The sequence below is a fragment of the Culex quinquefasciatus genome, chromosome 2 (assembly GCF_015732765.1).
Source record: "Culex quinquefasciatus strain JHB chromosome 2, VPISU_Cqui_1.0_pri_paternal, whole genome shotgun sequence".
In the NCBI taxonomy this organism is placed as follows: domain Eukaryota; kingdom Metazoa; phylum Arthropoda; class Insecta; order Diptera; family Culicidae; genus Culex; species Culex quinquefasciatus.
Window position 1 is genome coordinate 85,879,896 of NC_051862.1, and position 27,974 is coordinate 85,907,869.

The following is a 27,974-nucleotide window of genomic DNA, read 5'->3' on the forward strand; positions in this document are numbered from 1 at the left end:
TACGTAATTCGGGGCAATTCGGCCATCATGAAGTGCGAGATTCCCTCGTTTGTGTCGGATTTCGTGGCGGTTGATGTGTGGTCCGACTCCGACGGGAACGAGTTCTACCCCGGGGATGAGAGTAGCTTAGGTGGGGTTGGGGGTTGTTTGAAGATTCCCGGGATCCTTACTCCTTGTTGATTCAGTTCTGTTTGGTTATTTTGGTACTTTCAGTTGTCCAGCAGGTATACCAGATTAGAGTCAACGATGAGTTCATCCTGAACGGGAACGCTGCCATTATGAAGTGTTTGGTTCCGTCGTTTTTGCAAGATTTCATCACGATTGATTCTTGGGAAATTGACGACGAAGTTGTTACCGTTGATATGGAATCGTTAGGTTGATATCGTGTTACTTTAGTGAATCCTTGTCCTTATCCCACGGTTATGTTTGATCCCTTCAACTTAAAAGCAGTAGTCAGGTCGAATCTTAAGGAATTAGCTTAATCTCTACAACAAGATATCATTTCTTCAGTTGTTCACCAGTTCTACCAAACGCGACTCACGGACGAGTTTGTCCTGAACGGGAATTCCGCCCTGCTGAAGTGTCTGATCCCATCCTTCATTTCGGACTTTGTCTTCGTGGACGCGTGGATCTCGGACGATGGCGAAGAGTATTACGCCGACAACGCTGATATCGGTGACTGCTTGATCCATACAGAAACCTTACTTCCCAATCCCTACTAATTTAGTTGATCCCAACTCCCAAAGTAGTTATCGCTGAATCCTTCTTGCAGTGGTCCACCAGTTCTACAAAACGCGCGTCATCGACGAGTACGTGCTGAACGGGAATTCCGCTCTCCTCAAGTGTCTTATCCCCTCGTTCATCGCTGATTTTATCACGGTCACTTCCTGGGTCGCGGACGATGGCGCCGAAATCGAGATGAACGACGATACCGGTAGTCCGCGGAACAACTCGCTCATACGTATTCCTTGTCCCGATCCGAATCCCTGATCTTGGTTTCCGTTGTCCTTCTCTCTCACTCTCTCTCCCGCAGTTGTCAACCAGTACTACGAGGCCCAAGTGTACGACGTGTTTGTCATTAAGGGCAACACGGCCCTATTCAAGTGTCAGATTCCGTCGTTCGTGGCGGATCACGTGGAGATTATCGAGTGGGTTACGACCGATGGGCAAACGTACGGGCTAGACGATAGTTTCGGTAGGCGTCAATATTTCCCCCAAAATCAGAACATCCACCGTGTTTAGTATGCACTCTCTCTCTCCTTCGGTTCGGGACGGTTTGACTGGTAGTTTTGGTTTGCAGTTTTTATTTATTATTTTGTATATTTTTTGTTTCATCCTATCCCCAAGTAATCCTGTCCGTTTTTATTATTTTTAAGTTTGTTTCAATCCCATCCACAACCTCCACGGGTCTAACGGCCTACCCATCCCGAAGATCCTCCCTTCCCTTAGCTCGTAAGATAGGTTAAGGTTCCTAGCACTCGTTCAATGTTCTGCTTCATGTGCACATACTCGACAACAAAAGCGATCACTTTCGACGACATTCAAACGGCAGGTGTGTTTTCAACGTTTTAAGCGTTTCTACCCAATTTCTTGTAGCTTGTAGAAGTACAAAACTGGTTCAGCAGACAACCGGCAGCATCATCGGTACAAGGTGCAACTGATGATCACCGTCATCAACAGTGTACTCTTGAGACTCTCGAGAGAGGGATAAAAAGAAAGGGCTTAAACCACAAGAATTCGTCGCACGAGGAAAATTCCCTTTTCGTTTTTTTAACTGCATTTTGAGCGAAGTTGATGATGATGTCGTGCGCGCTTGATCGCACCGTAATTTACTGTTTTATTAAGGGGGAGCCCATTGGACCTTGAATAAAGGCAGCTGTAATCGGATGGGCAGCTGAACGGAGCAAATTCCTCCGGTTAGCATGTCTCATCTCGGGGCGTTCGACGAAAGGATGTTGATTAATTGGGGCGGAAACAGTCGCGCAGGATTGTTGCTTTCTTTTTGCGTGAATTGCAGCTTGTTCCGGCAGCCAGAGCAATTAAGTTCGCATTTTTAATGTGAAATGTGCCATGTGAGTGTATTCTTGAACTAATCTTGCATTTAATTCGTCAACGTTTAGTTTTTTTACCTTTTCAAGGTTCTATGAACTTAGGAATGTATGATTGTTTTTTTTTAAAGGAAATTCAGAATTGCAAGATACATCCATAGCATATTTGAAATTATGTAACAAACCTATCGCTGTGCCACTTTGCCCTAACAAGCAACAATCTTCTCTACGCTGATTGTACAAACTTCCTCCAGCATAGCTTAAAATAAAACAAAACCGTCTTCTCCAGTCGGAGAACTAAAATGAGCAATTCTCTACGTAATCGGTCTTTTTTCTTCAATTTTAATTTTTGTATTTTTTAATCCGACTGAAACTTTTTTGGTGCCTTCAATATGCCCAAAGAAGCCATTTTGCATCATTATTTTGTCAATATAACTTTCCATACAAATTTGGCAGCTGTCCATACAAAAATGATATGTAAAAATTCAAAAATCTGTATCTTTTGAAGGAATTTTTGATCGATTTGGTGTCTTCGGCAAAGTTGTAGTTATGGGCACGGGCTACACTGGAAAAAATGATACAAGGTAAAAAAATTTTTTTAGTGATTTTTTATTTAACTTTTTGTCACTAAAACTTGATTTGCAAAAAAACATTATTTTTATTTTTTATTATTTTTTGATATGTTTTAGAGAACATAAAATGCCAACTTTTCAGAAATTTCCAGGTTGTGCAAAAAATCTTTGATCGAGTTATAAAGTTTTGAATCAATACTGATTTTTTCAAAAAATCGAAATATTGATCGCAAAAATTTTTCAACTTCATTTTTCGATGTAAAATCGAATTTGCAATCAAAAAGTGCGTTAGTGAAATTTTGATAAATTGCACCGTTTCCATGTTAGATCCATCTTTGGGTGACTTTTTTCAAAATAGTCGCAGTTTTTAATTTTTTTTTCAAATCGATGCACATGTTTGCCTACTTTTGAAAACAATATTTTTGAAAAGCTGAGAAAATTCTCTATATTTTGCATTTTTGAACTTTGTTGATACGACCCTTAGTTGCTGAGATATTGCCATGCAAAGGTTTAAAAACAGGAAAATTGATGTTTTCTAAGTCTCACCCAAACAACACACCACTTTCTAATGTCGATATCTCAGCAACTAATGGTCCGATTTACAATGTTAAAACATGAAACAATCGTGAAATTTTCCGATCTCTTCGAAAAAAATGTTTTCAAAATTTTCAAACCAAGACTTACATTTTAAAAGGGTGTAATATTGAATGTTTGGCCCTTTTGAAATGTTAATCTCGATTTAAAAATTTTGAAAATATTTTTTTCGAAAAGATCGGAAAATTTCACGGATGGTCTCGTGGCGCAGGGGTAGCGGCTTCGGCTGCCGATCCCGATGATGCTATGAGACGCGGGTTCGATTCCCGCCTTATCCACTGAGCTTCTATCGGATGGTGAAGTAAAACGTCGGTCCCGGTTTCTCCTGTCTCGTCAGAGGCGCTGGAGCAGAAATCCCACGTTAGAGGAAGGCCATGCCCCGGGGGGCGTAGTGCCAATAGTTTCGTTTTCGTTTTTTCTCATATTTTTACATTGAAAATCGGACCATTAGTTGCTGAGATATCGACTTTATAAAATGGTTGGTTGTTTGGGTGAGACTTAGAAAACATCAATTTTCCTGTTTTTAAACCTTTGCATTGCAATATCTCAGCAACTAAGGGTCGTATCAACAAAGTTCAAAAAAGCAAAATATAGAGAATTTTTGTCAGCTTTTCAAAAATATTTTTTTAAAGGATTGCTCACTTTGTGCACTAATTTTAAAAAATGAACTGCGATTATTTTCAAAAAAGTTACCTTAAAATGGATTTAATTTGAAAACTGTGCAATTTATCAAAATTTCACTAAAGTACTTTTCGATTGCAAATTTGATTTTACATCCAAAAATGAAGTTGAAAAAATTTTGCGACCAATCTTTCGATTTTTTGAAGAAATCAGTATTGATCAAAAAATTCATAACTCGGTCAAAGATTTTTTGCACAATCTGGAAATTTCTGAAAAGTTGGCATTTTATGTCCTCTAAAACATATCAAACAATAATAAAACATAAAAATAGTGTTTTTTTGCAAACCAAGTTTTAGTGACAAAAAGTTAAATAAAAAATCACTTAAAAAAATATTTACCGTGTATCATTTTTTTCTGTGTAGTCCATATCCATACCTACAACTTTGCCGAAGACACCAAATCGATCAAAAAATTCCTTCAAAAGATACAGATTTTGCTAAATTTGTATGGAAAGTTATATGGACAAATTAATGATGCAAAATGGCTTCTTTGGGCATACCGAAGGCACCAAAAAAGTTTCAGTCGGATTAAAAAATACAAAAAAAAATCGAATGACCGAAATCTGAGAGAACTGCTCAATACCCACCGTTCTGATTGCATTCCCATTTATTCACTTGAGACTAATTTAGTGCTTGGGTTCAGAATTTGAATTTGAATGCCAACGGTCGGTTTGTCGGTAGGTCGCTACTGATTTCGCCTTATGTCACGCAAAAAAAAAACGTCATCGCGTCTATCTTTCACGTTACTGTACCAGATCTAAAGGCACAACCACTGACGCGCGGACTGAATGTAGCAAAACGGGAACCATTTGGTAAACATATGGTCGCGGGAACTATCTCTGCGGTAGATCATCGTGGGCCTGGCGTTTTTTTTTGCCAGGGAAGATTGCTTATTGGGAGAAATTTCGAGAATCGCGGCTATATTTCATCTTTGTTATGGTTTCAGCCCCAAAAAATCAGCTGGAATTGTTTGGATTAACCGCATACTCTGCGGGATTTGGGTTTTGAAAGTAGGGCTAAATTTAACGTATTTTTGTGTTGCAAAATTTCAACCGATAGCAATCAGCACGTAAATCTCTAACTATAAAGTAATTTTGCGGGCCTCAAAACATCAGTTGCTATATATCAACACATTACCAAAAGTGTAAGTTCATGGCCGAATGTGACAGTTTCTTAATTCACGTAAAACCGTTGGTCACTGAATATAGTCGGCTTTAGAGTCACAAAAAAAAACGGACGCTCGATTTGTAGATATACAACCGAGAGTCGCGTCCCAGACCTTCAACGAACGAGTTCCATTCATATGCGGGGGGCGCGCACACATTTGAAAGTTTTGGTGGTGGTGGCTGTCAGCGTTCTTTTGCTGCTGTTGGTGGTTTGCCTGCGGATAAAAGTTTTTCGGAGGGTCCTTTTAGATTCCCGCTAAAAAGCAAAATTCATTCCTACTGCGCATAACGAAAGAATGCGCAGCTAATGAACGGGTCCTTGAGGGATGAATGGCGAGTCACAGTCGTGCTTTGAGCAGTTTGGAAGGATAGATTTTGATAAACAAAATTGCAACCTGAAAAAAAATCAGAATGTTGGCACTTTTATGAGCCAACTAAAAGAGAAAATTACAAGCTTTGCAAGACAATTTAGACATTTTTAATCAAATAAAAAGAATGCTAGAGTGTATGTTACTTAGTGAAACATTTTCCAAAATCAAATTTATCTCAAACATTTTCAAAAACCAAATTTTCCTCAAAAATTTGGCTGGGCTGACAATATTGCTCTATGCTTTCGAAAACAAAAAAGCTGTGTTTAATTCAATAGTTTTTTATGCAGAGCATAACATTATTTGAAAAAATCTGATATTTGCCACACTGATGTACTAAAATTTTAGCAAAAGAAATGTCAAATTGCTGAAAATTCAGTAACGGAGGTATAAGAATATGACAAACAAACAAAAAACTCGCACTCGCATATTATTAATTGTTCAGATTCATTTATTTACTTCAAATTGTTTTACATTTTTGCATTGAATAGAATACATTTGGGTAAAAAAGAAAAAAAAATATTTTAACAACTAATCCTAACATAAAACTAAAAACATAAATTCGTTGAAATTTATTTTGCGAATAAAGAATGTGTAAAATTAAACTTGTAAAAATCCCAACACTTGTAATTGATAACACAACCACAAAGTTGGGGGCCCAATGGCTACCTAAAAAAATAGCAGTCATCGCTTTAATATTAATAGAATTCTCTTGTCCAATGTTATTTCAAAATTGGAAGGCACCAAATATCAATTGTTATTTAACACTTTCAGGCCAGAATAAAAAAAAAGAACAAATAGTTTATGATGGGAAAATAATTCTTATGACCATAAAAAAATTAGAAGCTAGTTTTGGAAATTTTGATTGCTTAGTCATATACGACCCATCAGGCCTGAAATGTTTAAGATAAACTCTGGGATTTTCAATGATTTTTAGGAACGTAATCACGGTGTATTTTTTAGAAAAAACAAATGATAAAAATATCGGTATGTCTGATATTTGGCACCGTGAAAGAAGGGCTCTTTCCCGACATTATGCGGGGTATACCGAAATATTTCGTCGGGGGTCTAGAGCAAAATTTTTTTTTTGAAGATGCTTTTTCGATTATATGGGATATTTGTTCAAAAAAGTCAAATTACAGCAACACATTGTCCGGTTACAAATTTGAGCATTAAACAATGCAAAACATAGATTATTTATTTAATAAGCTGTTTATTATTCAATAGGTTCCGAAAATTATGTTTTCAATCCTCTGCCACATAACACCATTACATTTTAAAACATTTTAGAATCAATCATATTATAGAAAATAGTTTTCTGAGCAAGTTCCATAAAAAAGTTTCAGTTTTGGTTCAATATAAGCAGAGATATGCCCAATTTCCTGAAATAAATAGTGCCTTTCTCCAAAATTTCTTAATTTATTTACCTTTCACTTGATGGGCACGGCATACTAAGTTTTGTAATGAATGCTATAGAATAATTTTCATGAATTTCGTCAAAACTTGTTATAATTTTTATGTTTTAATAACATATTATCATCATAAAAAATATCTTAGTAGGCAGTGCCCATCATGTGAAAGGTAATTAAATTAAGAAATTTTGGAGAAAGGCACTATTTATTTCAGGAAATTGGGCATATCTCTGCTTATATTGAACCAATACTGATACTTCTTTATGGAACTTGTTCAGAAAACTGTTTTTTACAATGTGATTGATCCTAAAATGTTTAAAAATGTAATGGTGTTATGTGGCAGAGGATTGAAAACATAATTTTCGGAACCTATTGGGTAATAAACAGCTTATTAAATAAATAATCTATGTTTTGCATTTTTTGATGCTCAAATTTGTATCCGGACAATGTGTTGCTGTAATTTCATGACAAATTGTACAAAGAAAAGATTTACTTTCGGTCGTATCGGGGTTTCCAGCTTGGATTTTGGGGAAAAAAGAAAGCTAGAAATCTGGTAAATTTGGTTCGAATTTTTGTTTATTGGAGCTCAAATATTGGTCAAATATAGTTGGTAAGTGTCCCCAAGGCATATGGGTCATTCCATCTGAAGCGGAACAGCACTTGAAAATTACCATCTCCGATTCTGCCCAAATTATTAATCAGCACGACTTAGTGCTTCTAGCAGAGGCGGCGAGTGTAGCTAATTTAGGTAATTTCAAATACTTAAAACTTTAAAATTCGATATCTCTGGAACGAAAAATATTCCTTTCTGTCGAAAAGTGATTCTTATGTAAAATCGGACGGGGAATACGATGGTGAGGTCAAATTTAAAAAAAAAATAGGGCTGTTTTGAGATACGGCTATTTAAAGTTTTCAATTGCGCAATACAGGTAGAAAACATATTTTAATCTAAATTTTGATCACAGAAATGGATTCTACGTCCAATTTCCTTCAAAATTGAGTCGAAGACCGACCCTCTAAGATGGGGGTCGGGTCAATCGGCAGAAAACCGATCGGCAGAATGCCGAATGGCAGAATGCCAAATGGCCGAAAATCACATGGCAGAAAGGTCAAATAGCAGAATAGGTCAAATGGCAGAATTTTAAATGGCGGAAAAGGTCAATCAGCAGAAAATTAAAAAGCAGAAAATTAATTGGCAGAATAAGTCAAAGAGCCGAATAATCAAAAGGCAGAAAAATCAAAAGGCAGAAAAATTGAAAAGCAGAAAAATTAAATGGCAGAATGTTAATAAGCAGAAAAATTAAATAGCAGAAAATTAATTAGCAGAAAATTAAATGGTAGAAAGTTTATCAGCAGAAAAAATAAATAGCAGAAAATTAAATGGCAGAAAATTGAACGGCAGAATAGTTAGTTGGCAGAATAGTTAGTTGGCAGAATAGTTAGTTGGCAGAATAGTCAAATGCAGAACAGTCAAATGGCAGAATAGTCAAATGGCAGAATAATTAATTAGCAGAAGAGTTGAATGGCAGAATAGATAAATGGCAGAATGCCAAATGGCAGAATAATAAATTAACAGGAGAGTTGAATGGCAGAACAGTCAAATGGCAGAATAATTAATTAGCAGAAGAATTGAATGGCAGAATAGTCTAATGGCAGAAATCAGACCGAAAAAAACCCATCAAAGGCAATGGTGTGGGGGGGAGGGGGGGGTCTATAAAAAAATCTCAGAAAATTACAAATAATTGTGCCTGCATTTCTTATAAGAGTTAAATCGTTTACAATTATAGCACTTAGATTTCTCACTTATATATTACATTATTTTCCACGGACTTGATTTAATATTAAGAATAAGTATTGTAACTTGTGTTTATTCAACATAAACAGTTTATCAAGTTTATCAAACAGTTCTTGCAATAATAGTAATAATTTTCAATAAATTGTACTGTTTAACACTTAGAGTCTTTTTGAATAGGTCCTTTAAACATATGAAACACAATAGCTTATAGGACCTATTTAAAAACAAAAAAAGAGCACGCAATGTATACAAATCTCCTATAAACATATGAAACACAATAGCTTAGAGGACCCTTAAAAAACTGGAAATAACAAACATTTTATATTTGTCTAAATGTTCTGTGCACTGAACTTTGGTTACTGGAGTCCCGAGTTACCTACAAAGAAAGAAGGTTATCGTGAATCTTACTAAAATTTAGTTAAAAATCCTAAAAAAAACTGGCTGTTTTTCAACCATTAACATTTTTTTAGTTAGAAATCATAAAAAATCCTAATCCAAAATTTAGTAAATCTAGCTTAATTATTAGTAAATTTTACAAATTTGTAAGCTGGAAAAAGGCTGTCAGTCTCAAAAGCTGTTTGTTTTCAGAAAGTCTGTTAGCTATTTTAGCTAGATTTTAAGGTATTCTTGTGAGCTTTATGGCTAGCCCAGCGAGTTTTTAGACTATTTCAACTAGTTTTTTAGGAATAATTTTCAAAATTTTTCATTGATGGTTGCGAATCCACATATTTTTAATCTTTTTAGCTAGTTTAGCTAACTTTTCCACTATTCTTGGTATGTGCTATGGTTAGAATAGCTACTTTTTCTGCTATTTCTACAAGTTTTTATTTCAAAAGCCTCCATTGCTACCTGCAAAGCTTACTCTATTCACCCAGCCTTTTGGCTGATTTAGTTTGTTTTTTTTTTATCTTGCCACGTTTCTTGGAACATCTAGCTAATTTTTCGACTGTTTTAGTTAGTAATTTTGAAATCACATTAATAAAAATCCTTTGCTGCCTGCAAAGCTGTTTTTTTAAACAAGAGTTTTTGCTATTCTTTGTAAGGGTTTTGGTAGTCCAGCAAATTATTTGAATGTTTAAATAGATTCCAGGCTTTTTGAACTTTGTTGGCTCTGTTGAGATATTCTATTGACAAATAAAAAACATAAAAAATACAAAAATACAAAAAAAAAACTTAATTTAACTTAATTTATTTTAATTTATTTTAATTTATTTTAATTTATTTTAATTTAACTTAATTTAACTTACTATAACTTAATTTAACTAAATTAAACTTAACACAACTTAATTTAACCATATTACGTCAAATTCTATTAAATTATACAAAAGGAACTAATTTCAACTAAATTTATTTATGTTACATAATTTTACTCAAATTAACTTATTAAATTTAAATTCAACTTCATTTTACTTAATAAAACTTGATGATCGCAGCACCTAAGAGATCCTAATAAAAATAAGAGATGAGTAAAAAAACAGACTACCTACAGACTTTTTGTCAAGATTATACAGACACCGCCTTTTAGGAAAATCGCATCCCTCTACACGGCTTTTTCATGGCGATCAAACCCAACTATTTGAGGTTATGTAAATTTAGACCATTTTTTAAACAGCTTGTAATTTTAGATAGGTAAGTCAGATCTTGGAAATCCTTAATCCACAAGAAAGGTCATTTCAGAAATATATAATTTGGCAGGTTTGTGTGTGTGTGTGCAACCAACCAAACGGGACCACGCGGCCGCTTCTTACAAATTGAGTTGTTTCCATGAATATTTTTAGATCTACATTCTATACATGCAAATAACTCGCATAGGTATTTGGAAGGTGTTAGCTCTGCCGAGCTTCGGTGACCCATTTCTACGCTGGCTAGCCGAGCGCGAGGTACTTCAGCTTTATCGACAAGCCCCGCCCTGAAGAACGTTTGCACCAATCGGGTTCAAACGTTATTTAGAACTTCCGAACCCTTGTCAAATGGACAAGCGTGTATATAGTTGATAGTAACAGTACACTAAAACCCCCGATTACGCTCAGGCGTTACGCTTTTTATTTCGTCGATTTCTCTGAAACGACGCAACATTTTTGCAATCTTTTTAAAGCAATTTATACGTCTTGTGCAGATCTACAAATTGATTTCAAAAGATTGTAGAAACATTACACTGTTTTCGAGAAATCAACCTAACAAAAAGCGTAACGCCTGAGCGTAATCGGGGGTTTTAGTGTATTCCTAATTCCAGTCGTAGCTTACCAAGTCGTGATGGCCTAGTGGTTAGCATTTTTGCTTACCAATCCAAAGGACGGGGGATCGAGATCGAGATTTATATTTCCTATACTTTCTCGTTGGGAGCAGATGGGAATCGAAGCCAGGACCATTCGCTTACAAAGCGAACACCGTAACCAGTCAGCCACGGCCGCTCCTCAAATATATAATTTGGCAGGTTTTCATGCAAAAACCACCCTTTTTTCAAATAGTCAAATTTATATGCAACAGTTTTTTAAGCATAGCTTTTGATGTGCTTTACTAAATCTTATAAATTCCAATAGGGACTTTTAGGACCCCAAGACGAATCGAATGATTCTAATACGGTCAAAATTGGCTCAGCCAGTGACGAGATATTCCAGTGATATTGATATGGTACACATGTCTACATACAGCCAAACACACAGACATTTGCTCAGCTGGTGATTCTGAGTCGATATGTACAAATGAAGGTAGGTCTAGGTAGAGACCCTAAATAAGGAGACTGGTCTAAGCTTGCTAAATCGATCTGGCAACGTATGTTTTGAGCTTAGCAACTCTGATAAGTTTTGCTGGGCGTAAAGGCAAATGCTCGTTTGGATACGTCAAACTCGCGTCTGTTTGGGTACGTCAAATTCACTTCGTTCAGTCGCCCTATTTAGGATCTCTAGGTCTAGGAGGTCTAAATAAAAAGATCATATTTCGAGTGATTTTATAGGCTTCCCTCAGTAAGGTGAGGAAGGCAAAAATCACTGTTTCACCAATTTGAAGCCAGCTAATTTAAATTGTTGAATTATAAATGGAACTCCTTTCCGTGTATAATTAAAAATGTTTATAGAAGTTGGGTACATTTCACAAAACGTCCAATAGAGTTATCTATGTTCGCATGTATTGCGTGTACGTACACGAAAAAGATTGTGGTTAAATTTTGTACCTACCAGCAAAACAAATGGCGTGCTAGTGTGCGTGAGATCGGGCTTAGATAACTCTATACTACGCGTTCGCACACTAGGGTACCAAAAGCCCTATAAGCTATTGTGTTTCATATGTTTAAAGGACCTATTCGAAAAGACTCTAAATGTTAAACAGTACAATTTATTAAAAATTATTACTTTTATTGCATGAACTGTTTGATAAACTTGATAAACTGTTTATGTTGAATAAACACTGAAGTTACAATACTTATTCTTAATATTAAATCAAGTCCATGGTAAATAATGTTATATATTAGTGAAAAATCTAAGTACTATAATTGTAAACGTTTTAACTCTTATAAGAAATGCAGGCACAATTATTTGTTATTATCTGTTATTTTTTTATAGTCCCCCCCTTACCATTGCCTTTGAAGGGGGTTTTTCGGTCTGATTTCTGCCATTTGACTATTCTGCCGTTTGACTATTCTGCCATTAAATTCTTCTGCTAATTAATTATTCTGCCATTTGACTATTCTGCCATTCAATTCTCGTGTTAATTTATTATTCTGCCATTTGACATTCTGCCATTTATCTATTCTGCCATTCAACTCTTCTGCTAATTAATTATTCTGCCATATGACTATTCTGCCATTTGACTGTTCTGCCATTTGACTATTCTGCCAACTAATTATTCTGCCAACTAACTATTCTGCTGTTTAATTTTCTGCCATTTAATTTTCTGCTATTTATTTTTTCTGCTGATAAACTTTCTGCCATTTAATTTTCTGCTAATTAATTTTCTGCTATTTAATTTTTCTGCTTATTAACATTCTGCCATTTAACTTTTCTGCTTTTCAATTTTTCTGCCTTTTAATTTTTCTGCCTTTTGATTATTCGGCTTCTTAATTTTCTGCTCATTGACCATTTCTGCCGATTGACCTTTTCTGCCATAATATATTCGGCCATTTGACCTTTTCTGCCATTTAACATTCGGCCATTTATTTTTCCGTTCGGTTTTCTGCCGATTGACCCGACCCCTCTAAGATGTGTGGTTCCTAAGTTATCGTCGTTTGAAGATAGGGGTTTCGCTCAAAAATCTCCTAAAAGTCGATTTTTTGGGAGGGTACAAAAATGGAGGGGGTGGTCCAATTTGGATGAAATTCGGGATTTTGCATGTTTTGATAGTCTCAACAGCTCTGCCAAATTTGAGCAGAATCAGAGATGGTAATTTTCAAATTTGCATTTTTTCTTGCACACTTCAGGTGGAATGACCCATATTAATAAGAAATTCGAGTGATATCAACATGAATGCACCGATTTTCTTTGACTTTTTTAAACAAATATCCCATAAAATCGAAAAATTATCTTCAAAAAAAAAAAGTTCCTCTGGACCCCCCGACGAAATATTTCAGTAAACCCCGCAAAATATCGGGAAAGAGCCCTTCTTTCACGGTGTCAAATATCAGACATACCGAATTTTTTATTTTTGAGGTCTCGAAAAAATACACCTTGTAATATTGGCAATTGGTTATATTCAGTTCAGTTTTCCTTGTAACTGTAATTATTCCTTTGATTTAATTAACAGTTGAGCACGAAAAACCAACTTTCAAATTATTTGAGCTGAGAAATCGGATTGTGGTTGGACGATCAAAAATATCTTGTCTGAATGATTTACTAAAGGAAATTCCAATGCAAAATTTAATAAAAAAAAAAAAATCAGATGTTGCTTAGAATCCTTATTTGTCTTATAGCTAAAATCCCGATCTTGCAAATCAAATATTTAAAGCATTGTTAAGATATCGAAAAATGGACCTCGAATTCGTGATCAGGGACCAATATTACTTCTTAGAGCAAACTTTCACGAAAATCGAAGAGGGGCATCTGTTGTGTGAGTTGGCGAAGAATGACCCTTTAATTTTTGTCAACAAATCAATAATTTTGCTGAAAAGGCTAAAACTCCCGAGTCCCGGGAATTCCAGGTAAATTGCAAAATTCAGCTCATGATTCCCGAGAAATTTAAAATCTCGAAAGTCGTCATTCTCTAAGGCTGACGTTTCTGCAAACAAATGCAGGCAAACAAACAAAGCAGGAAAACTGCCAAACTGTCAAAAAGTTTGTTTGTTTGTTTGTTTGTCGTAGTCTAATATCTGCTTAATGTTGTCAGTTTGACAAATGATTTGCAGAAGATTTTGCAATCGTTGCTGGTATTTGTTTCAGTTCGAGTTTTATTTTTCTTGTCTTTAAAAAAATACCTATAATGTTTCCAATTCCTTTCTAACCCACATCTGTTACACAACACATTTAAAAGTAGGCAATCCAAGATTTTGTGTGGACATAATTATTCAAATCTTGACCTGAGCTCGAAACGCTTCGTTCAAATTAATTTAGCAAAGAATAGCTTACAATTTTTTTGGCTTTTGAGGTATGAAAACGCATTTAAAGCTCATTGCAATTATTGAATCATAATAAAAATTAAATCTTTCATTTAAAAATCACATTGAAAATTGAAAAAAGTGACATTTTGGTTTAGCTTCGCTAAGAATCAGTCTAGTCATGATTTTTAACAAAAAAAATGTTTACAAAACATCTTGATGATGCACATATATGTGAAGTCAATATTCGCAATAAAATCTTAAATAATTTAAGAGACCCGAGAAACACAGTGAATTCCCGACTAGAGAAAACGCAGTGAACATTGTTATCAGTTCACGAATGAACCACCCAAACGAGGGTTCATCTCATAACAACAAACCCCCGTCGTCACCATGCCAACTGGGAAACAGATGAACAAGGACGAATCGTGACACACTTCGTGAAAACCAACTGATCCCGAGTGGCAACAAGTGGGCCACTTTCCACGACTATCACTACTACGGCGCTGCTCTCGCACACAAACACAGCTCTGCTTCATTCATGCGGTTTATGTTTGTGGGGGCGCGAAGGCAGAATTGTTGGTCAATGTACGATACGGCGGCGTCGCGACGACCGGCTGACTGGCGGTTGCTCCTCGTGTTGTGTACTACATAGAGTCGTCTGCCCACGTGCGCTCGAGAAAATTTTACGTCTGCACGTTTTGCTTGTGTTTTGTGTACCATACGAGTAGTGGATTTGAGGTGTTAATTCGGGTTGTGAACTTTATACTCGTAAATCGTGATATCGAAATTGAGATGTTTGAAAAAAAAAGTTGTTAAAAATATATACTTGGGTATCAATAACAGCAAATCTCTCCTACAAATTCCAGTCAAGTCTCCCAACTTGTCATGTCTTTTTATTGCGTGGATGTTTCGAAACCGGGCCAACTATCTAACACGCCGTTGTTTGCCGATGCTCCATATGATGTGTTGGATGCAATTCCGGTTCACCCATTCAACAAATCCCACCTACTCTGCTGCTGCTGCCCACTGCCTGCAACGATGATCGCCGGCCTAGGCCGGTTGGTGGTGTTTGTTTATAAACAAACCTGTTGTTGTGTTCTGTCATAAGAAGGTTGTTTCGTTTATACACACTTAAAAATTATCGTGTAATTTTCAGTCATATTTGATGCACATAACTGGAGCGTAACATTTGACGGAAAATTACATCAAATTTGAAAATTACCCGCCCGTTTTCTGACACTCTTTCGTGCATTGAATTTTACATTAACGGAATATCAGATGATGTAATCTTGGAATTGATGTAATTTGATTGGGCTGCGGCTGCCTGACCAGTGATTTTGAGGTTAGAAATGAAAAGAGTCCGATTCATAGTTTGTATTTTTTTTTATTTCACAATAAATTGAAAGTTTTCTTCACCATGATAACCTGCACTGAACTATTAACACTAATAACTTAAAATATTCGCTGTTCACTGTCCTTTTGTTCCCGTCCCAGGAAAACACAAACTGGCAGGAATTGGTGGCCTTGAATTGTTCGAACGAAGCACTAGAGACGGAGCGGGTTACATGGTTCAGCTGGATCAGTGTGGCCATGGCTCGTTTTGTAGGCAACCTTTAACCGCAGCCTCTTACTTGCAATTAAACCCTTCAACTCTGGATTTGGCTGGATGATGACCGACGATGTAATCAAACCTGGCAAAGAAAATAAACACGAAACACATTTTTCAGTAATTTTCTCAGTTGCACTTTCTAAAACGGCTTACCTTGTTGACCACCTGCGATAAGGCCAGCGGAATTGGTTCCGGAATCTTCACCGTGATTCATCCGGCAACGTTTTCCTTTGCCTTCATTTTTGGGGCGCGCAAAACGACGACACACAAACAATCAGTTTTGCACTTTGCTCGGCAAGCTAAACTGTTGAAAGATGGCTGACGTTTGACAAAGCCTGCTGCGATCGATGATTGTGAGAGCTGTCAGTCTCTAAAATTGTGTTTCATTTGCTGTAAAATTACATTTCTTTTGACGCTCCAACTATGTGCATCATATAAGACTGAATATTACATCAAATCAACCAGAGTGGTCAATGTAAAATCACAATATTTCAATTTAGACGATTCTGGTCACGATTACGTTTTATCAGATGTAAAATTAGGTTAAATAATACGATACGTTCTTTTTATGTCGGTTGAGTTTATGATTACGTCAGGTGTAATATTCACAATTTTTTAGTGTGTAATACGCTACACTGCGCACCAAGAGTTGTTGTGTGATAGAGAGATTGTGTTTTAATAATACGATGGTGGTCGCTTTTTTGTCGAAACTTTATACAGGTCCCGCATATGCACAAACATTGAACGAGTCTAGAAGGGTAATTCTGGAGAATGGTGTTATTTATTTACTTTTTAGCAGTTAATAGTGTTACGTCAAGAATTTTATTGCATTGATTTAGTTTAAGAGTGAATAGACTGTAAGCCAGTGTAAGGTATTAAATCTGAAAAAAACACCAATCTTCATAAAACCAAAAAAACTCCGTTTCTATTACTAAACAGTCACATACAACATTTGCATTTCATGTTCCGAGGATTTCGCCAATATTATACATTCAAGTCGTCTACCGAGCAGTGAAATGCAAATCTAAATAAACGCACATAAGCACTTCCTATATTTCATGCTTCAGCACCCGTATGCTTAATTGGTCTCTCGTGGGCATCTGCACTGTTCTTTCTGCATAAGGGAGAGTTGTGAATAAATAGGGTAGAGTGTCATAATATAGATTCAAAATTTCTAAAGTGTTTTTTAATTCAAAACGCACCTAGATTCGAGCTTAGTTTTGTGGGGCCATCCATAAACCACGTGGACATCTTTTTTGAAAACAATCAAGGCCCCCGATGTGTTCAATTGTTTAAACACATGAAATCTTTTTCTTTTTATAATGGAGCGTGGGCAATCGCCAACCACCCCCTAGTTCCCTTAAAGTGTCCACGTGGTTTATTGATGGACTCTAAACAGAAGAACATAAAAAAAATGGTGCATCAAATCAATTACTTGATTTATCACAAATGACAAATTCTCTCAAAAAACAGCACTTTTCCGTTTTTGTTGTTGTTTTTTTATGTTCTTTGTAGGGGTCTTGTGTATGACCAAAAAAAGCCATTTTGCATATGAGTTCGCCTATGGATTGTGTCATCTGCAAAGTTTTAAGTATAGAGCAGTTCTCTCAGATTTCGGTCATTCGATTTTTTTTTGTATTTTTTAATCCGTCTGAAACTTTTTTGGTGTCTTCGATATGCCCAAAGAAGCCATTTTGCATCATTAGTTTGTCCATATAATTTTCCATACAAATTTGCAGCTGGCCATACAAAAATGATGGATGAAAATTCTAAAATCTGTATATTTTGAAGGAATTTTTTGATCGTTTTGGTGTCTTCGGCAAAGATGAAGGTATGGATATGGACTAGGGACCTACATAGGGAAATGAAATGTTCTGGGAGAAATTTCAAACAACCAAGGTCATTCAAATTTAAGGTTGGAAAACTTGTAGTTTTTCTTTGGTGCTGGCACTTTTCTTGTACCGAACAAGCATAAACATAACAAAAACTACCAGATTGTTATCAACAACAGTTTTACAATACTTGTGATTGTTATAAGTCTCGTTTTTTTGTCAAAATTATTTTAAATTGATTCCGACCTTGTTCTTGCATGATCTTGTTGCTCGATTGGAACCCCGATTTGACAGTTCGATTGGAGCCCTGAGAGTGACATTTCGCCTCTCCATATAGGCTCTCTAATATGGACTACACTGAAAAAAATGATGCAAGGTAAATTTTTTTTTTGATTTTTTATTTAACTTTTTGTCACTAAAACTCCAGGTTGTGCAAAAAATCTTTGACCGAGTTATGATTTTTTTAATCAATACTGATTTTTTAAAAAAATCGAAAAATTGGTCGCCAAAATTATTATTATTTATCTTTATTAATGAGCTAACAGCCGGAGGCTGGTTCAGCTCAGCGGTCGCTAAAATTTTTCAACTTCATTTTTCGATGTAAAATCAAATTTGCAATCAAAAAGTACTTCAGTGAATTTTTGATAAAGTGCACCGTTTTTAAGTTAAATCCATTTTCAGGTGACTTTTTGAAAATAGTCGCAGTTTTTCATTTTTTTTAAATTAGTGCATATGTTTGCCCACTTTTGAAAAAAATATTTTTGAAAAGCTGAGAAAATTCTCTATATTTTTCATTTTTGAACTTTGTTGATACGACCCTTAGTTGCTGAGATATTGCCATGGCTTCATCCATAAAGAACGTCACGCTAAAATCAACCAAAATTTACCCCCCTCCCCCCTTTGTCACGCTTTTCCTATCGAGGTTTTTAAGCGAAGATGGCGTTCGAATGGTGAACGCCCGAAATGTCAAAATCACGCAGTGGTACCAACATTACGGAAGAAGTGTGCCATGGCATGACAGCCACATTTTTTTTCTAATGTTGGTGCTACTGCGCGATTTTGACATTTCGGGCGTTCACCATTCGAACGCCATCTTCGCTTAAAAACCTGGATATTTATAACATGCAATGTCACACTTGCTCAGACCCCCCCTCCCCCCTAGAGCGTGACATACTTTATGGATAACGCCCATGCAAAGGTCTCAAAAACAGGAAAATTGATGTTTTCTAAGTCTCACCCAAACAACCCACCATTTTATAAAGTCGATATCTCAGCAACTAATGGTCCGATTTTCAATGTAAAAAAATGAGACATCCGTGAAATTTTCCGATCTTTTCGAAAAAAATATTTTCAAAATTTTTAAATCAAGATTAACATTTCAAAAGGGCCAAACATTCAATATTACAGCCTTTTAAAATGTAAGTCTTGGTTTAAAAATTATGAAATTTTTTTTTTAAGAGATCGGAAAATTTCACGATTGTTTCATGTTTTAACATTGTAAATCGGACCATTAGTTGCTGAGATATCGACATTAGAAAATGGTGTGTTGTTTGGGTGAGACTTAGAAAACATAAATTTTCCTGTTTTTAAACCTTTGCATGGCAATATCTCAGCAACTAAGGGTCGTATCAACAAAGTTCAAAAATGAAAAATATAGAGAATTTTCTCAGCAATTCAAAAAATTTTTTTTCAAAAGTGGGCAAACATGTGCACTTATTTTAAAAAATGAAAAACTGCGACTATTAATTATAAAAGTCAACTGAAAATGGATTTAATCTGAATACTTTATAAAAATTTCACTAAAGTACTTTTTGATTGCAAATTTGATTTTACATCGAAAAATGAAGTTGAAAAATTTTTGCGACCAATTTTTCGATTGATTAAAAAATTCATAACTCGCTCAAAGATTTTTTGCACAACCAGAAAATTTCTGAAAAGTTGGCATTTTATGTCTTCTAAAACTTATCAAAAAATAAAAAAAAATTAAATAGTGTATTTTTGCAAATCAAGTTTTAGGACAAATAGCTAAAAAAAAAATCACCAAAAAAATTTTTGTGTTTTTTTTTTCAGTGTAGTCCATATCCATACCTGCAACTTTGCCGAAGACACCAAATCGATCAAAAAATTCCTTCAAAAGATACAGATTTTTGAATTTTCATCCATCAGTTTTGTATGGCCATCTGCCAAATTTGTATCGAAAATTATGAGCATGAGCATGAGCATGAGCATGGTTGACTGCCAATGAGCTGCTACTCCGTTATTGACAGATCAGCTGAAGTTAAACAATGAATCAAAAATGATCAGTGGGAGCCAACCATCCGTTCACTGTTTAACCCCTGAAGACCCCGACTTTATTAGTCAATACCGGCGCCCTCCCAAGAAGCCTGCAGTTCAACAAAGGGAGGAATGTTAGTCCGATAGTTGAAGTTGCAGACTCATCAAGCACATAGTTTTTCGCTATATACTTGTTGATACCGCTTGAGACCGTTGAATCCACAGCATCTCCTTCAAGCATCACGTGATTATTTTTTTTTGGGTTAGTAGGATAAGGTATTGGCTTTTCGATGCCTCCCGAGCTACGACGCTATGGGGAGGACTTTCATAACAGACCCGTCGGCGAGCCTTCCGAGCAACGATGCTATGGGAAGGTCTTTCTGGTTAATACACAAAGTCACTCACGCACAGTAATTTTGCTCCACTATTAACTCAACGATCTAAATTGTCAGTGCGTCTTTCGTTCATTATATAGAATTGGCTTTTTCACCGCAAAAAAAAATTAAACCTTATTCGAAAAATTTAAACACAATCCACCCGACGCCGTGCCTTCCGATCAACGATAATATAGGAAGGGCTTTGAAAATCACAAAAGAAATCACTTTTCACTCCGCATATTTTTTACGACCACGCGCTCCCTTTGCCAATTATGCACTGATGACGCTGCATTTTCAGAGGGTAATCTTCTCCTTGCAGCACACAATACACGATAAAAATGCGAAACAAAAGGCACACAAAAAAAAATCACTTTTCACTCCGAATATTTTTTACGACCACGCACTCCCTTTGCCAATTATGCACTCTGCACTCGAACAGCGACACAAAAGAGATGGAAAATAACACAAAAAACAGGATTTCGCGTCCCCACAGGCACCGCACTACTGATGCCATTATTTAATTATAATGACCAATCATCCCATGCACTCGAACAGCGACACAAAAGAGACGGAAAATAACACGAAAAAACAGGACTGCGCGTCCCACAAGCACCGCACTACTGATGCCATTGTTTAATTATAATGACCAATCACCCCATGCACACGACCAGCGACACAAAAGAGATGGAAAATAACACGAAAAAACAGGACTGCGCGTCCACACAGGCACCGCACTACTGATGCAATTATTTAATTATAATGACCAATCACCCCATGCACTCGAACAGCGACACAAAAGAGACGGAAAATAACACGAAAAAACAGGACTGCGCGTCCACACAGGCACCGCACTACTGATGCAATTATTTAATTATAATGACCAATCACCCCATGCACACGACCAGCGACACAAAAGAGATGGAAAATAACACGAAAAAACAGGACTGCGCGTCCCACAAGCACCGCACTACTGATGCCATTGTTTAATTATAATGACCAATCACCCCATGTACTCGAACAGCGACACAAAAGAGACGGAAAATAACACGAAAAAACAGGACTGCGCGTCCACACAGGCACCGCACTACTGATGCAATTATTTAATTATAATGACCAATCACCCCATGCACTCGAACAGCGACACAAAAGAGACGGAAAATAACACGAAAAAACAGGACTGCGCGTCCACACAGGCACCGCACTACTGATGCAATTATTTAATTATAATGACCAATCACCCCATGCACTCGAACAGCGACACAAAAGAGACGGAAAATAACACGAAAAAACAGGACTGAGCGTCCACACAGGCACCGCACTACTGATGCCATTATTTAATTATAATGACCAATCACCCCATGCACACGACCAGCGACACAAAAGAGACGGAAAATAACACGAAAAAACAGGACTGCGCGTCCCACAAGCACCGCACTACTGATGCCATTATTTAATTATAATGACCAATCACCCCATGCACTCGAACAGCGACACAAAAGAGACGGAAAATAACACGAAAAAACAGGACTGCGCGTCCACACAGGCACCGCACTACTGATGCAATTATTTAATTATAATGACCAATCACCCCATGCACTCGAACAGCGACACAAAAGAGACGGAAAATAACACGAAAAAACAGGACTGAGCGTCCACACAGGCACCGCACTACTGATGCCATTATTTAATTATAATGACCAATCACCCCATGCACACGACCAGCGACACAAAAGAGACGGAAAATAACACGAAAAAACAGGACTGAGCGTCCACACAGGCACCGCACTACTGATGCCATTATTTAATTATAATGACCAATCACCCCATCCCAAATTTGTATCGAAAATTATATGGACAAACTAATGATGCAAAATGGCTTCTTAGGGCATACGGAAGGCACCAAAAAAGTTTCAGTCGGATTAAAAAATACAAAAATTAAAATTAAAGAAAAAAGACCGATTTCGTAGAGAATTGCTCTATAGGTAAAGACTATTTAGAAATGATAGGAACACCCAAAACCCCTTTTTTTATTTCACGATTTAACACAAAAAACGTTTTGCGCAAAAAGACAACAGCCATCAAGTGCATTTTTTTGGCAGTGTTGACGATGGTTGGCGTTGGTAAAAAAATACGTTAGACTACAACCACAATAAGTAAAGAAAAATTGTGTTTCCTTTACAAATTCTCTTGTATTTATTTATTTTATTGATCAGAAATTCTGTTATCTATAAACAGATTGTAGGATATTTATTTCGCATCTTGTATGGAAACTTGTATGGACAAGCCAATTACGCAAAAGAGCTTCTTTGATCATAGGGAAGGACCTTACAAAGTACAAGGGAATAATAAATACAAAATAATTGATGGCAACAAATTTTGGATAGTTGGAAATGACCATGGAAAACAAAAAGAGAATTTTTATTTTTTTTTTTCATGTTCCAAATTTAGAACATATTTGTAACAACATACCTCTACCCTAGTATGAAAAACGAGAATACACATGAGAGGAAGAACCAAAAAAAACTGGAATGTTTATGTGACTGTTTATGCCGGCTTAATTTACATACAAGGGAAGCGCTCCGTTTGTACCAGCACCCTCCCGGGACTACCAGCAGCGTCGGATCGTGCAATGGTTAATTTCAACACTTTACGCGTCGCACTCGTCAGTCTCGTCACACCATTATAGTGCACCATATAAAGGTGACAACATTTCCAAAAAGAGTGGAGTGCCTTACCGTAGATAATGAATTGCCTCCCAGCGTTTGACGTGGACGCCCCAACCTGTGACGGCCTCATTTTGGGGACGTTTCCTAATTAAGTGAATAAGGGCAGCAAAATTTGGGCCCAAAATGCCCCTTAATATCGTTCCATACTGGACGTGAGTCCCTGGGATACTACTGTACAAATGAAGCCATCCCTTGTGTTACTGTATCTCGAAGCCGCGTTGAAACGCCGTTTTAATTTATTCAACGTGTTGATGTCACATTCCGATAAAAAGCACAAAGTCGAATATTTATGAACTGAACTGTTTGTCTGTTTGCCTTTGCGGAGCCCGGTGCAAGGGGCATTTTTCAAAACTAATATTTTCGAAGAATTGAGTTTCTGGTCACATGATTCCTAATACCTCAAATTTGATCATCTTACGTTTTCAAATATTTGCCTTATCAGGAACTGTGGCATCGACACGTTCGAAAATTAGAGGTTAAGCTCAAACAACTTTACATAAAACCAACAAATTTATTAACATATTTTTTCTTTGTCTTCCCTTACCCCCCGTTCTAACTATTTAAAACGAATCCAACGAATCCGAACCCCCACAACCACTAGATGGCAAATACATGGTCCTGCCCTCGGGCGAGCTGCACATCCGCGAGGTCGGTCCCGAGGATGGCTACAAGAGCTACCAGTGCCGAACGAAGCACCGGCTTACCGGCGAAACGCGCCTCTCGGCCACGAAGGGACGACTCGTGATCACAGGTAATTTGGTTGTGACAAACCACCGCACTCGCTGCGTCTTCATTAGATTCAAAGGTTTTTGGACGGTTGTTGGTTACGGTTGGGTAAAATTTGTGTTGCCTTACAGATGGGCTGGACTCGGGACTTAATTGTTCCACTTAAGGTATCCGATTATGTTGGCTTCATCTTGTGTGGTGAAGGTCCCCAAGGTTGCACTCTGTATGTAACGTTTTGCACAATTCAGTGTTGTCATTCGAGAGCTCGTGTTACACCTCATGTTCCGTACTAATCATCAGGGTTGATTGTGATGAAACTCGATAGCCGTAACGATGATGGGCTTCGGGCTAAATGGTATCAAGTGTGTTTCACATTATACAAATGGTGAAAAACAAGGCGTCCGTTTGTCAATGAATACCATTGACTAAAGTGAAACTATCGTGTAGTAATTATGTAACCGCTGAGATCTTTTAATGTGATCGAGTTCCTATGGAAGTTTTTAAAGATTTATCCAATTTAAAATGCAAAAAATGAAAAAATAGTTACAAGTTTCGAAACATTTTGCAAAGAAGAATTCTTATTTTTTTTTTAAATCTTACGTTTGATGTTTGAACTTGGTTTAACTGTGTTTGTAACTTTGGATGGGTTTTTAACTAATATCCCCTATTTTTTATGTCAAAACAACTATGCAGTGAATATGCTTTGGCACATTTTGTTGCCAATAAATGGTTTAAGTTATAGATGTAGAAAAAAACTATCGAAAAATCATAAAAGTAACTGCAAAATTATATTTAAAAAACATCAAATAGGCAAAATATAATGCCTGCAAGTTATAGAATTATATGCCTAAAACTAAATCAAAAATTAAGCGAAATAAATACACACAAAACACTAAAAATGTGTGAAAAAATTTAACAAGGGAAGCAAAGTTTTTCGTAGATAGATGTTTAATATTGTTATTCGTTTGGCTTGATATGCCGAACAGCTATTTTCTGGTCACAATCAGACCTATAAACAACCTCCTAAAATTTGGGAGCGATCTGAGCAGACCCGGCTTTCCGCAAAGCATTTTAATTTTTATGGAAAAACTACTTTTTTGTTATTTGATTTTTGTAATTTACTTCTTCTGCCAATATAATAGCGTTCAAATTGTGAAAATTAGCTACAACCTTCCCGAAGCAAGTATGGTCCTTTGGTACTGGTAAAATAAATAGGGTTCTAACTGGTCTGAAATGAAAAAATCATGTTTAGACAAGTTATGAGAAAGCTTTATATTTTCCCAGGAGCAAGATAGCACCAGACCTCCTTAAAAAAACCCTTTTAGCCAATTTTATCAATTTGAACGTGTTAGTGTATTAATTGTATTCGATTTTCATTTGACTAAAAAATTAAAATTAAAAAAATAATAACAAAAAAGTAGGTTTCGCACACAAATTGCCATGCCAATTTTTTATAAATAGTTATACATGATGGGCATTTTTCACGTTTCTGACAATGCAAAGTGATCCAGATCGCAAAATTAGGTGGAAAATGGATTTTTCGTAAAATGATGAAGTTTTGGAGCTTTATTGTCTTCAGAAGAGTTGTTGCATATGGAAAGGGGCAACTTTTGGTTTGGTTGGAAATTAGGGTGGTTCACCATTAGGGTGATTTTAAAAATCTAACTTTTCAGGAATATTTTTGGGATTTTTTTTGTCTTCTAGAAAGTTTTTGAAAAATCACCCTAATCGTGAACCACCCTAGTCCAGATCGCAAAATTAAGTGGAAACTTGATTTTCAGAAAAAATGGTTAAGTTTTGGACCTTTGGTGTCTTCAGAAGAGTTGTTGCAAGTGAAAACGGGCAACTTTTGGTTTGGTTGAAAATTAGGGTGGTTCACGATTTTTTGTCTTCTAGAAAGTTGTTGGGCTTGCCAATTCAAGCAACTTTGTCCAAGACACCAAAATTTTATCTCGTAATCTACGCCTTCTATGACCAAATTTATAGAAAGCATCTGAGCAAACCTTCAAAAATCAGCTTTTTCAACGTGGCTATTCTGGGTTAAGTTTTAGAGAAAAGTGGAATTCGGGGCTCTTTTAGAGCTCTTAAAAACAAACATTTTTATTTTTTAACAAGTCAATTTGGACTCAAGGGTCAAAAGTTACAGCCATTTTAGGGTAAAAAAGATGCAAATTTAAAACTTAAATATCTCGAAAAGGCGCAAGCCAAATTTTAAGCGCCAGGTTGCATTTGGAAGAAGAGATCCAGCACTACAAACGCTGAAAAAATCTCAGAGGTGTTTTTCTTTCAACTCGAGATATCTTTATTTGAAAAAGTCTAATTTTCAAGGGAAAATCATATGGGACCACCCTAACGAAATTCGAAAATTGTTCAAATATATGTGTTTCCATGTAATTTTGCCCGCTGAATCTGGATCTGCCCTCAGAATTGAGCCAAAGTATCGAAAAATCGAGTTTTGGTCATAATTTACATGGAAACCAAAAAAATGACCAAAACTCGATTTTTCGATACTTTGGCTCAATTCTGAGGGCAGATCCAGATTCAGCGGGCAAAATTACATGGAAAAACATATATTTGAACAATTTTCGAATTTCGTTAGGGTGGTCCCATATGATTTTCCCTTGAAAATTAGACTTTTTCAAATAAAGATATCTTGAGTTGAAAGAAAAACACCTCTGAGATTTTTTCAGCGTTTGTAGTGCTGGATCTCTTCTTCCAAATGCAACCTGGCGCTTAAAATTTGGCTTGCGCCTTTTCGAGATATTTAAGTTTTAAATTTGCATCTTTTTTACCCTTAAATGGCTGTAACTTTTGACCCTTGAGTCCAAATTGACTTGTTAAAAAATAAAAATGTTTGTTTTTAAGAGCTCTAAAAGAGCCCCGAATACCACTTTTCTCTAAAACTTAACCCAGAATAGCCACGTTAAAAAAACCGATTTTTGAAATATTCCTGTAAAGTTAGATTTTCAAAATCACCCTAATCCTGAACCACCCTAATTTTTAACCAAACCAAAAGTTGCCCCTTTTCATTTGCAAAAACTCTTCTGAAGACACCAAAGCTCCAAAACTTAACCATTTTTCGGAAAATCCATTTTCCACTTAATTTTGCGATCTGGACCACTGTGCAATGTAAGTGGATTTTGTAAATTTTCCTTTCAAAATGTTTAAATCAATGATACTCTAAATCTCTTAGATATCGTCAACCGAGGTGACATTGGAAGGCTAAAGTTTTTTTCACATTTGAAAAAAAAACGATTTTATTTCATATTTTTGTCCAATGAATATTTAAATTTCAGTGAGTTGCATTGTATAATCCTTATATATCTAAAACAAATCAAGCTAGTTACACATTTTGAATTTTTGGCCCTCAACATAAAACTAAAAAAAAATACATAAATTCATTGCTATTAATTGCTTTCAATTTCTGATAGTAGCATAATAGTAATAAATGTAAAGCATTGTGTGATACTTTTCAACTATTTTTTTTTGAAAATCACGCTTGGTTTTTTTTTTTGTTCTATTGCCCACCTCTCGAAACGAGGGCTGAGGGACAAAAACTTTAAATAAAATTTATATCATCAATCTTCAAAAAAATCAGTTCATCTGAATTTTTTGACTGAATTGTTGTTTTTGTTCAATGTTGAAATATATTGCATAAAATCAATAATGAAAAACTAACTTAATCCACCTATGTGGTTGGAGCCTTCCTCACTCATTACCAACAATGGCTGATTTGATGGGGTTGTACACAAATTTCATCTATTTTTTAGATCCGGAACAAAAAAGTACATAAATATCACTTAAGTGACCATATCTCGAGACAGGGTTGCTAGATCTTCAATGTTTTGGACTCGTTGGAAAGGTCTTTTGATAACCTATCCAACGATGGGTCGGATGGTGGAGCCGGACATAGTTTACATACATTTAAGTGAGATCCGGCTACAAAAAATACATAAATATCACATAAGTGACCATATCTCGAGACAGGATTGCCAGATCTTCAATTATTTGGACTCGTTGAAAAGGTCTTTCAACTGATGATGGATCCGGACATAGTTTACATGCATTTAATGAGATCCGGCTTCCAAAAAGTACATAAATATCACTTAAACGGCCATACCTCGAGACAGGGTTGCCAGATCTTCAATGTTTTGGACTCGTTGGAAAGGTCTTTTGATAACCTATCCAACGATGGGTCGGATGGTGGATCCGGACATAGTTTACATGCATTTAAGTGAGATCCGGCTTCCAAAAAGTACATAAATATCACT

The 27,974-nt window shown here is 36.2% G+C and overlaps 1 protein-coding gene across 50 annotated transcripts in view; it reads left to right on the top strand.

The window, feature by feature from the left end:
• The window catches only part of LOC6037737 (Down syndrome cell adhesion molecule-like protein Dscam2), a 106,696-nt gene that overhangs the window by 12,491 nt on the left and 66,231 nt on the right, over positions 1–27,974 (top strand). For 46 of the 50 annotated variants that reach the window (XM_038253901.1, XM_038253878.1, XM_038253865.1 and 43 more), the window contains exon 5: positions 23,579–23,728. In XM_038253901.1, coding sequence (XP_038109829.1) covers positions 23,579–23,728 — 150 coding nt within the window. Of the gene's footprint in view, positions 1–213; positions 376–510; positions 676–772; positions 935–1,033; positions 1,196–23,578; positions 23,729–27,974 lie in introns of all 50 variants that reach the window. The other 4 variants (XM_038253888.1, XM_038253876.1, XM_038253885.1 and 1 more) reach the window with 4 other exon arrangements.